Below are 12,131 nucleotides of genomic sequence, written 5' to 3' on the forward strand. Positions count from 1 at the left end.
TTATTGCTCAGTCACTGTGGTAACTACTATAAGCACAAATGTCTCCCAAGTTTTGCTACCAGGATAATGTCCATATATATTGTGTGCACAGAAAACCACTTTTATCTTTGTATTTTCTATTGACATGTAACAAATTACCACAAATTTAATGACTTAAAACAGCACACATTTAGTATCTCACAGTTTTCTTGGGTCAAGAAATCCAGACACAGCTTAACTGGAATCTCTGGTCAGGATCTCAGAATGCTGCAGTCTACGTGTTGGCAAGGCTGCATTCTGTTCTGGAACTTGCGGATAGTCTTTCAACCTAGCAAGCGCGGTTATTGGCACAATTCAGTTTCTCCCGTTATGGTACTAGGCTCCCCTTTGCTCCCTGGCTGTCAGCCAAGCCACTCTCAGCAACTGGAGACTCTTGAGCATCTTGCCCTGTGGTTCCCTCTGTTACCCTCTCACATATGGCAGGTTCCTTCTTCAGGACCAGCAGAAAACTATCGTCTTAATGGGCTAAGGGAATAAAATTATGGTAGTGACTATCACATTACCTTTGTCAGCTCCTACTGGTTAGAACCAAGTCACATGTTACTCCTACATTCAAAGTGACTTATTGGGAGTCAAGATAGAATATGTCTTCCACAATCTTATAGTATCTCCAGAAGTACAGAAGGAACACTTATTCATAAGAGTTTAATTACAATAGTATTCTTCTTCCTACTTACCTTTTATTAAATAAAACTGGCACTTATTTTGGAAAGGTCATCATAGCATTACAGTATTATGAGTTTAAACTATTTTATTTCCACCAATAGTGATCGGGTTACATGAATGTCTCCCAATACAACAATTTTCTTTAACATACATAGTAAATGACCCCGCTCCCAGTCCTAGGCTGTCATCCTAAGATCAGTATCTAAACAAGTAAGCATTAAGGCCATATCTATAAATTGACCCAATCTTCTAATTTTGTAACATCCAATTTCATATAAAATAATTACTTCATTTTGGAAGTACTGCTAAATGAATTAAGTTTTTTTATTTCCTTTTATGGAAGTATCATGCAAACCCCCTCAGATTTTACCTTTATGATTATAATTTTGCATTTGCCTTATATAAGCTAAAATAAAGAAAAAAATCCACGTGTTATTGAATGAACAAAAGATGATTTTTGTAGTGTGGCTGTCCTGGGAAATTTTCTTGGTGGACATTATTTTTGAAGTATTTCACGTAGAGGAAACCCTATGTATCCTTAATAAAATCAGTATACAAAATATCTTTTATTTGAAAGATGTTAAACAAAGCCAGACTGCCGATATCTTTTGATATTTATTTGTGACTTTTTTGCATATATATAATGTTTTATATGTACGTGTGTATATATATATGGAACATTGTGTGTGTGTGTGTGTGTGTGTGTGTGTGTGTGTGTGTGTGTGTCTTTGTTATTTCCCATGACAATGGCCATTTCAGTCATGGGGCAATTCAATGGGGGGGCCCAATTCCTCTACTGTGATGTGAGTATGAATAGCCTTTTATACTTGCTTTGTGTAACATTTTTATCTTAATATTAACTCACATTACATTAGAAAAGACAAATGTGAAATTCTGTTGATGGAAATGTGACAAAGAATGTTCTCTTTGAATCTTTCATATATGTAAAGGATATATATTTAAAACTAGAAAAAAAGGATTCCATACAACAATTGGCTGTGTTAGAAAAAGCTAATGGGAATAGTTGAGTTTGTAATTTGTAGACTGAGGTTTAGAGTCAGATTAGATTTGGTATTAATGTGGTGCTTCCATTTTGATGCTGCTGGACACAGTCAAGTAGGGATTGCTGTTAAGGTAATTTATATGTGTTGTTGTATTATAGGAATGTTTTTCTCATAAAGTGCAAAAATTAGTAAAGATAAAGGAAAATGGTGAAGTAATGAAATATTCTTTAGGTCTTTAGACTCAAGTATAAGTTCATTAATGTAGCATTTGGTAAGACACAAAAGGGAAATTACTGTGTTTTTAATATGTTAGTTTATTTTCCTAAATATTTACATAGATAATTTATAACAGAAATTAGTAGGTGAAAGAATATAAAAATAAACTTTCGTAGCCTCACTCAGGAGTATAATTAATGTGTAAACTATAAAAATAGAGTCGATTAAACTATCCTTTGGAAACTTTTCCATTATCCTTAGTACTTCATTAACACTAGTATTTATATAGATAATCTTTCTTCTTCTTCAGCCCAATGAATGGCATGACTAAATTGCAATACATCATTATCCTGTGATAACTTTACTATGAATAATAAACTCCATTGATTTAAAGACTACTATTAATAAGATAGTGTGTTCACTTACAAGACTTTGCTTTTCCTTGTTGTTTAGATGTAGTATGTGGTTTTGTCAAAATGAACCAAGGATTTTAATTTTGTCTAAATTTAATGGTCTAATAATTGTAATATCATAATATTTTCATATATTTTTAAATGAAAATAATAACTTTCTTTTTAATACTTTAAAATACCAGAACTTTTAATGTAACATGTTAATAAACCAATAAAGGTTAAACTAGATTTAAACTTTAAATTTAAATCCAAATATAAAGATTTTTCCTTAATATGCTCATTTTATTTTATACACAGCTTATTTTATTTGTGTTTTATTTCAACTTTATTGATGTACCATGGACTTATAAATTTGTGAGATATTTAAAGTGCATACTGTGGTGATTTGATTTACGTATATATTGTGAAAAGATCCCCCCCCATCTAGTTAAGACATCTATCACCTCAGGTATTTGTATTTTGGTGTGTAAAAACACTTCTACTCTCTTAGTAAATTTCACTTGTACGATATAGTGTTAAAACCATAGTCACAATGTTTTATATTAGATCTTCAGAACTTTTCCATCTCAGAGCCCCTGGCAACCACTTTTCCACTCTCTGTTTCTATAAGTTTGAATTTTTTTCTCACACGTATATGTGATACTGTGCGGTATTTGTCTTTGTTTGTCTGGTTTATTTCACTGAGCTTAATGTCCTCAGGGTCTATCCCCATTGTCTCAAATGGCAGGATTTTCATTATTCTCAAGGCTGAATAATATTCCGTGTGTGTGTGTGTGTGTGTGTGTGTGTGTGTGTGTGTGTGTATCTCACATCTTCTTTATCCAGTCATCTGTCACTAAACACTTAAGTTGTTTTCATATCTTGGCTATTGTGAATAGTGCTATAATGAACATGGAGTACAGATATCTTTTTGATAGCCCGTTTCATATCCTTCCGATATATACTTAGAACTGGGATCACTGGATCATAGGATAATTCTATTTTAATATTTGGGAAAACTCCGTACAGTTTTCTATAGTGACTGTCACCAATTTACATTCCCTTGAGCAAGTACACCAGGGTTCTCTTTTCTCCATATCTTTGCCAACACTTGTTATCTCTTGTTTTTTTGATGATAGCTATTCTGCCAGATGTGTGGTATTATCTCATTTTGGTTTTGATTTGCATTTCCCAGATGATTCATGATGTTGAGCACCCTTTCAAGTACCTTTTGGCCATTTGTATATCTTTTTGGAAAAATGTCTATTTAGTTTCTCTGCATATTTTTAAATCAGATTGTTTATTTGTTTGCTGCTAAGTTGTATGAGTTCTATATATATGAGTTTTTATGTTTTTATATTAACCCCTTATCAGGAACGTGATTTGTAAATAGTCTTTCCTATTCTATAGGTTGACTTTCATTTTGATGGTATCTCATGAATCCTTTAATCTATTTTCACTCTTTTTCATTCTTTTTTCTCATTGCTCCTCTCAGGTAACTTCTACTGCCCTGTTTTCAAGTTAACCCATCTTTTCTCTACTTCTCTGGTCTGATAGTAAACCCTTCTATGAATTTTGCAGTTCATATATTTTATTCTTTAGTTCTCTGATTTCTCTTTGATACTTTGTTATATATTCTGTTTGTTGAAATTTTCACTTTGTTCATGTATTGTTCTCCTAACTTCATTGAACATCATTATTTTGAACTTTTTAAATAAATAACTTTCCTCCATTTCATTAGGGTCCTTTTCTGAAATTTTATCTAGTCCTCTTGTTTGGAACACATTTCTCTGTTTCTTCAATTTTTTTGACTCTGTGTGTTGGTTTCTAAGCATTAGATAAAACAATCACATCTTCTAGCCTTGATGCAACGGTTTCACGTAGGATTTAAACATTTTGATTCAGGGGTGCCTGGGTGGCTTAGTCGGTTAAGTGTCCAACTTCAGCTCAGTTCACGATCTCATGGTTTGTGGATTCGAGCCCCCCACCCCCACCCCGTGCTCTCTGGTGACAGCTCAGAGCATGGAGCCTGCTTCAGATTCTGTGTCTTCCTCTCTCTCTGCCCCTCCCCCAGTCGCACTTTGTCTCTGTTTCTCTAAAATAAATAAACATTAAAGAAATCTAAACATTATGATTCAGCCTGGCCTGTGCTCTTGGTTGTCTCTCAAATCTCAATGATTGTTCGAGCTGCCTTCTTTGTTCTTGATGGCTCCCAGGAGTTGAAGGTATGCCAAAACGTGTTTTGATGTGGGTTTTGTTTGTTTTGTTTTGTTTTGTTTTGTTTTGTTTTGTTTTGTTTTTTTCTCATGGACCCATTATGTAGGAGTCATCAGCTAGTTTCTGGATTTTTTTCAGAGGGAATTGCTCCACGTGTAGCTGTAGATTCGGTGTGTCCATGGGACGAGGTGAGTTCAGGAGCCTCCTCTGTTGTCATCTTGGACTGGAACATTAAAAGTGACTACCTAGTAGTATATTTACCACATAATTAAAACATACATAGGGATTTGAAAAGACTGGTATATTTCAATTGTAATCCTAAGGTTATTAAGGTAATACTTTCTCTTAATGACTTGCTACCTTTATCGTTGGATGTCTCTTTTCTTATAAATATTCCCTACATACTTTAAAGGATTTTTGAAAGTTAGATTTCTCTGTAAGACCCCCTCAGTAACATCTCTGCTTATTTGTTGTGAAATTACTGTAATTTCTGACAATCTTTTTTAAAGCTTCCGTGTTTCTTTGGTAACTACCGTCTCTCTACCCTGCTGTGCTGTTCATTTGAGCAAAACCCTTGTATTTTCAAGGCATCTAACTAAGGAAGCATTTTGTTAATGTTTTGAGATAGAATAGAAGCAGGGAGGCAAAAGGATTTTGTGTTGATAAAAATTTGTCCAAAGTTGAAAAACATTGGTAATATATAAACATCACTTATCAAGGACCATTTAAATACAAGCATTTCAGTTAAAAATTAATGTTCCTTCTTGAGTTTACCAGGTCTTCTATTGCATTCTATAATTTAGATTTGAGCTGGGGTGTTTTATTTTTATAGAAGTATTTTTGTTTATTTTATCTGCATTTACTACATAAAATATCAAAGTGAAGCTATAGAAATGTTAAAATGTCCACATTTAATTTATTACAAATCATATAAAGAAAACTTGTTATGTCCCCACTAGCATGTAACTACTATAAAATAAGCAAAAAAAAAAAAGTTATACTTTCTGAGTCTTTTTATTTTCTATCATTCTATTTTATCACAAATTTTAATATTTCTATGCTACTTTATTGTATACATGAAAAACTAGCAGCAACCACAGCAATGTCAAAGCAATTTCAAAGCAACAGGAATTCTTGAAAATTTACTATGTGCTTGAAGTGGTTTCTTTATATATAAAATTTCATTTCCCACAGTATTATCACGGCTGTACATTACTTTCATTTTACCAAAGATACTGAGGCTTATGACATGTATTTGTATAGTGTTTTAAGTATTAGAATTCAGTGGTATAAGATGTATTTTACACTATTAAAGAAATGTTGTGTTGTGCTACTTTATTAAATTAGCATCAGCCTTATATTTTACTTATTTTTGAGAGACAGAGAGAGACAGAGCACTAGTGGGGGGAGGGGCAGAGAGAGAAGGAGACACAGAATCCCAAACAGGCCCCAGGCTCCAAGCTGTCAGCACAGAGCCCAACACGGGGCTCGAACTCATGAACCGCGAGATCATGACCTGATCCAAAGTCGGACGCTCAACCGACTGAGCCACCCAAGCGCCCCATGTTGTGCTACTTTATTAAGATGGATATAATTATAATTTTCTTTCACTGATCCCTTTCTACAGGGTTTTAGGTGTATTCAGTCACCAAAAATTAAGTGGTAGTAGGGATGCAACTACTTAACTCTTAAGACATTTCCATCTATAGAATGAAACTATAACCAAATCTTTAAAAATAGTCACTTATACCAATGAATAGATTTCAGAGTTCCACAACTACTCTTTTAGCTATACCTTTACAAGGTGTAATAATCCCATGTGTAGATTCTAAACATATGCTATGCCATATATGATATAGTGCTGAAATTGTTTTTCATGGGCTATGTTTATATTCTGGTTTTTTTAAGCTTAAAAACAAATAAGTAAAACCAAATGCCCTGAGCACTCTACTATACCCTACTACAGTGTACTCTTCTGAGTGTAGCATTATAATAAGTTTTGATGTATGGAATGATCTTGAACATATGCCTATGTGGTAAGGAAATGTCTTAAATCATCTTTTGGGATCTCAGACTGACATGTCTCAAAATTGATAAAGACACACCAACCACATTAGAAATTCAGTATCTGTGTGTGTGTTTATGAAAAGTTTAACAAGTAGTAAATTACAGCTCTGAGGGATTCAATCATGAAAAGTGAAAGCAAGTCTTTTAAGAAACTGTTATTACTTTTAACAGATAAATTCCGTGACCAGCTATTTTAAAATCCTCATTTTGTAATTTCCAAAATATCCTTAGCACACCAAAAGATAGACTAAACTGATTGAATGAAGAATGGGTAATAACTTCTTCATTTGTTGCCCTTTATTTGTATCTATGTAATATCTTACTATATAATCAGTCCTGGTGAATTCTTTAAGACTACTGTCTAAGTAAGAACTCAACTGTTGGTAAGCAGCCTTAGTTGAGACCAAGTCCTATACTAGATGATGTTCTGTACTCACACAGCTATATTCAATGTGTATCATAAATTAATCTCTACTCACAGGGGTAGCAATGGACCAAGATACTGGTGACAGAAAAGCTTCATAAGTAAGGCCAGAGAAAGCTAGTATCTTATTTAACTATGACCCATTGACAACAGCAGGAAAGTTAGATGCATACAGTTGATTTGCTTAGGTTTTGGGTTTTTTTTTTTGTTTTTCTTTTTATTTTGAGGCTCAATCTTCAGAACACTTACCCTGGTAAAAAAAAAAAAAAAAAAGGTAGAAAGAGGGAGGCAAGTAGGAGGGAAAGAGAGGGAGAAAAGAGGGTAAAAACAAGGAAGGAAGGGAGGAAGGAAAGGAGAGAGGAAGTTCATTTGGAATTACCTTATAACCTGGAAATGATGTTTTACCAAAATATATCCTTACCTGGATAAATGGCAGAAGGGTTCCATAATCCCGTGTTACTTGCTTGTTGAATGTTTGTACTGTGTTGATGTTGACTCCAGGGATTGTTTTTGAAGAGTAAAGTGGGAAGGGAACAGGATCTGTAAGAAAGCTGTCTTTTAAAATTTAGAGATTTTTGAAAGAGTTGAAAACGGGCCTTCAATCACTGAATAGAAATAATTTTAATCTAAAGAAATAGTTAATTGTGTCTTGATTTAAGAAGAATTCTGCTTTCTTTTAGTACTTTTAAAATATCCTTGACATTTGTAATAAAAATATTTCTGGTGCTGTATATATACGCTTGCTAATTTTTAGCTGATTATAAAGAAAATATAAACTTAAAACATCAACAGTTCATTTATATCACACTCAATTTTCACACAATAATCATTCTCCATCTTTTTATCCATATAGCTAATTACAGAAAAATCTATTCTATGAAATAAAGTTTACTAAGTTGTTCATCAGTCAAGAATTTTATTTTGCCTCACAAAAAATGTCATGTTAATAATGCACAATGTTAGTTGATGAGTTAAGGCTAAAAAATGAATAGTAATTCATAAATTATGATTGTATTTTCATCTTATCAGTTGCAATCATTTGTATGTTTAAATTGTGTCTTCTCAATTTATGATAGCTATTACTGTCTTTTACATGAAATGCTCCTCAATTTCATAAGTGAATTATACACTCTGGTGTTTCTTATACTGAGAACATCTTTATACAGTATGTTTACAAAGTGTCTGGCCAAAAGTGGACAAAGATAATCTGTATTATATCGTGGTGATATCATTGAATTCCAAAAATTATTTTTTAATATCAGGGGATTCATTGTAGATCCTACAAAAATCTCAGAATGTCCTATTTCATATCTTCTATTATTGAATTCAGAATAATATCCTTTTGTTATTGGTGTCCAGTCCCAATATTCATGTTGTAGATAGCTTCTGGGCACCAGAGCTCACGTCATGTGCACCTTATAACTCATGATAACTGTTGTTCCTTTAAAATGTTACTAATAATTTGCTATTTTTTCAATACAGGTAATGGATTAGGAATTAGAATTGTGGGTGGTAAAGAAATCCCTGGACATAATGGAGAAATTGGAGCCTATATTGCCAAAATTCTTCCTGGAGGAAGTGCAGAACAGACAGGAAAACTTATGGAAGGTAAGAATAAGGATTTCATTGTTGATTAAAATGAACATACTTATATTAAACATATTTTAATTTAATATGCAAATTTTCTCTTTATTTACCACGTAGGTAACCCTCTCTCCTTATGGTTAATTATGAAATTTTGGTATCGTAATATAAAAGAAAATGTGTTCACAACTATATTCACTTTATTTTCAATTGCATTGTCCTTTTGGCAGTTGGGTTTGCTCTGTGAATATCTTACTTAAGAAACACTAATTAGTCAATATTGTTTACTGACTTGGGCAATATTATTAAAACCACTTTGGTTATTGAGATTAATTTTTTTATAAATACTAAGAAAATTATATTGAAATCATAACTGTAAAAATACCACATGATTCAGTACACCCTAAAGTTGGGTCAGCAAACTGTGAACATCCCCCAGGCCAAATCTATCTGCTGTTTGTTTCTATAAAACAGTGTTGGAACACAGCCAGGATCATGAATTTACATGTTGGATATGGGCATTTTCCCACTACAAACAGAACTGCATTCATGACAAGATGAAATGGTCTACAAAAACTAAAATTTATACTCTATGGCTCTTAACAGAAAAAAATTTACCAACTCCTGTGCTAGGTTACTGTCTACTTTTGGGTACTATACACCTTATCACATCAAAAGCATTTAAAAAAAAAGAACTTTACAGATGTATCTAAAGGTCCATAAAACATGTACTTTATCAATTTCTTTCACATGTCATAAAATGTTCAGTTCTCAAAACACAAAGTGATTATTTTCACTTGTTTTTTAGTTGATTGGGTTGTTTCCAAACTCTAACATATGGTTTATAAGCTTTCAGTGATATTGTTTATAATGGATATTTTTTTATCATAAAACAGCCTCAACCTATCACTTTATTTCATTCTAAATAAAATACTTATTTGGAAAGTGTTTTTTTCTCATTTCATAGTTTTATAAAATGTTGTTTGTTATTTAAAATTCTCATTATGCTAAAATGATTCACTATTATTTTCTTCAATGTATTGGAACCTCCCAAAAATGTCCATGGATATTTTGGTAGACTATTAGAATAAACACAAACTTGAGGTATTATTTACTCATCACAGTGTTCTTACTGGAGCCAGTTGATACCAAGTCTCTAAGATACGCTCTTCCTAACTTCACATTTAGTGACGTCACATTGATGGCTTGAACTGGTCTTGGTGGGAGGATTTACAAAGTGGAAACAGATCAATGTGATAAATTAGGCCTGTTTGTTTTGTTTATCTGCTTGTCGGTTTTCAGAATGCCAGATTACCAGGTCATCACCTAATATGTAACTGAAAGCATATTTTTAAAAATATTCCAGTGTGCTGCATAACACAGAGAAAGGTAGGAGAATTAGCCAGAAAGCTAAAAGAAAGTAAAAACTGTGTCAATCAAGATATAATAATTATGAGCAAACTACTGAGTCTGTACAAAATTTCTATGACTATAATCTTATCCTGCCTGATGCTACTCTTTGATGTTGCAGTCTACTTAAGCTATAGAAAATGAGACCATTTTTTTTCATTGACACCATTTTTAACGATGGAAGTGATATGCCACTTTTATGCAGCATACTCCAGAAGGAAAGGTGTATGCTGTTTTTATTCTAAAATAAAAATTGCAGCAACTGTTTGTTTTATAGTTATGCAAAGATACCTGAATACAGATAAATTTTCATACTTTTGTCTGTAATTACACCATGGAAATTGACAAATACTACAAATCAGGGTGGTTTTGGAAGATGTCTTAAATGAAGTGTTTTGTGATGAAATGATACTTTTTGTACTTGGTAGTCTATGTGGCCATTTTTAAGTTCATACACTTAAATTAAAAAAATATATATAGATATAATATAGACTAAGTCAAGAGAGAAAATTGAAGTGAACCTAATGTCCAAATATGTCCTTTCATGTCCAAAGATGAACTGACTAGAAGGTCATCAGTCCAAATGGGAATACACAAGGACAATATTGTTTGACCAATATATTTTCTGGATATATATCTATATGTATTTATATTTACATAATTTTTGTTTTGTCTGTAACTATGTGTTTTATTCATACATGGCATTCTTAGAACCCTCATCTTCAATCTCTAATAGATTATCATACAGTTTCAGAGCAGTATATTGGTTAAGACACAACTCTGATTTTTATGTCTGATGTAACTACAGGAATACCGAGTGTAGATCACTGAAGTCTTGTGGATTTTTTAATATTTAAAATTTTTTATGACATCATAAAATTTTATTTATTGAAGGCAATAACAACAGTTAATTCTCCATACTTTGAAATTCTTTTCTTTTCTAAGGAAAAAAATGTATACGAACAGATAGATAAAATATGTAGTTGTATGCATTTAATTGTACTTCTCCATCTGTGGAACGAATTTCAGGTAGACTTAGGAATTGATTTGATGTCTTCCCGGTGTATCTTTCTGCATTTCTGAATACAAAACTATATACCCTGAGCCTTTATGATGTAAAATTGCCTCATGCTTGATTTAAAACATACGTGAATGACAGTTGGTTGACCATAGAATTCTTAGACTGCATTTTTTTCCCACTCCACACGAATGCGCTATTGTTAAAAAAGAGGTTGACCCTACGGTTTTTCCTAAGTTTGGTTATTTGTCTTATGGTAGGCTTTTCAGTCTCATCAGGGTCTTACATACTTATACTCTTGCAGCACTCAGAGGCATGGATTCTGACTGTGTTGACTTTTGGAAGAGCAAGAGTATTTTCAGGTTTCCTCTAGCTTTTTATCGTCAGGATTTGTGCATTTAAAACACACTGACCAATCATGTAGGTTTTCTGATGCTGTTCAGAAAGAAAGTACTGACTTATGTAACTAACATTAAATGGAGGGGAGAAGGCCCCACTACTTCCTGAGTCCACTGAGCTGGTTACTTGTTAAAAGGAGATTTTTATTCAGTGTTTTTTGAAAAATCTTTCCGAACTAGGTTGTCTATCTTGTTACATAATGTAGGAAAGAGTTGTGTTTCAGAATGCTGATACTTGGCAATAATTACTATTGCCCAATCATTAGGCTATTCTCAAAAAATTCATTTTTATACACTCATAATATAGGCTTGTGCCATCCTCTGCAGTTAAAAAAAGCAGTTAGAGAACGTTGCATTAGTCAAAATTTCCTGAGCCAATCTTCTGGTTTTACAAAAATCTGTAGTGATTTCCTGAAAGAACTTGCACAGTCAGATATTTGAGGGATCCTAATCTTCCAAAACCATACAATTTATTTTTCGGCAACATTAGTAAGCATTCTTAAACAGATATTGGACAAAGAATGATCTTTGGCTACCTATTATTCTTCATTTTAATGCTTAAAGTCAGTTTTCCATTAAAAAAAAAAAGACAAAACATCTGGGGAATTAAACTACAAATCTGATTTTCTGAACTGCTATTTGTCACTATTTGCTTTAGGATTAAAATTTTAAACAATTTTAGATCAACACTGTTGG

The 12,131-nt window shown here is 32.8% G+C and overlaps 1 protein-coding gene across 8 annotated transcripts in view; it reads left to right on the top strand.

The window, feature by feature from the left end:
• PCLO (piccolo presynaptic cytomatrix protein) overlaps positions 1 to 12,131 on the top strand; it is a 442,587-nt gene that overhangs the window by 312,329 nt on the left and 118,127 nt on the right. For 7 of the 8 annotated variants that reach the window (XR_009260516.1, XM_058725251.1, XM_058725252.1 and 4 more), the window contains exon 10: positions 8,508 to 8,633. Coding sequence is in view for 7 of the 8 variants with exons in the window: in XM_058725251.1 (XP_058581234.1) it covers positions 8,508 to 8,633 (126 nt within the window). In the remaining variant the exon portion in view is untranslated. Of the gene's footprint in view, positions 1 to 4,672; positions 4,723 to 8,507; positions 8,634 to 12,131 lie in introns of those variants that run through there. The other variant, XM_058725257.1, reaches the window with a different exon arrangement.

The sequence above is a fragment of the Neofelis nebulosa genome, chromosome 4, assembly GCF_028018385.1.
Source record: "Neofelis nebulosa isolate mNeoNeb1 chromosome 4, mNeoNeb1.pri, whole genome shotgun sequence".
In the NCBI taxonomy this organism is placed as follows: Eukaryota; Metazoa; Chordata; class Mammalia; order Carnivora; family Felidae; genus Neofelis; species Neofelis nebulosa.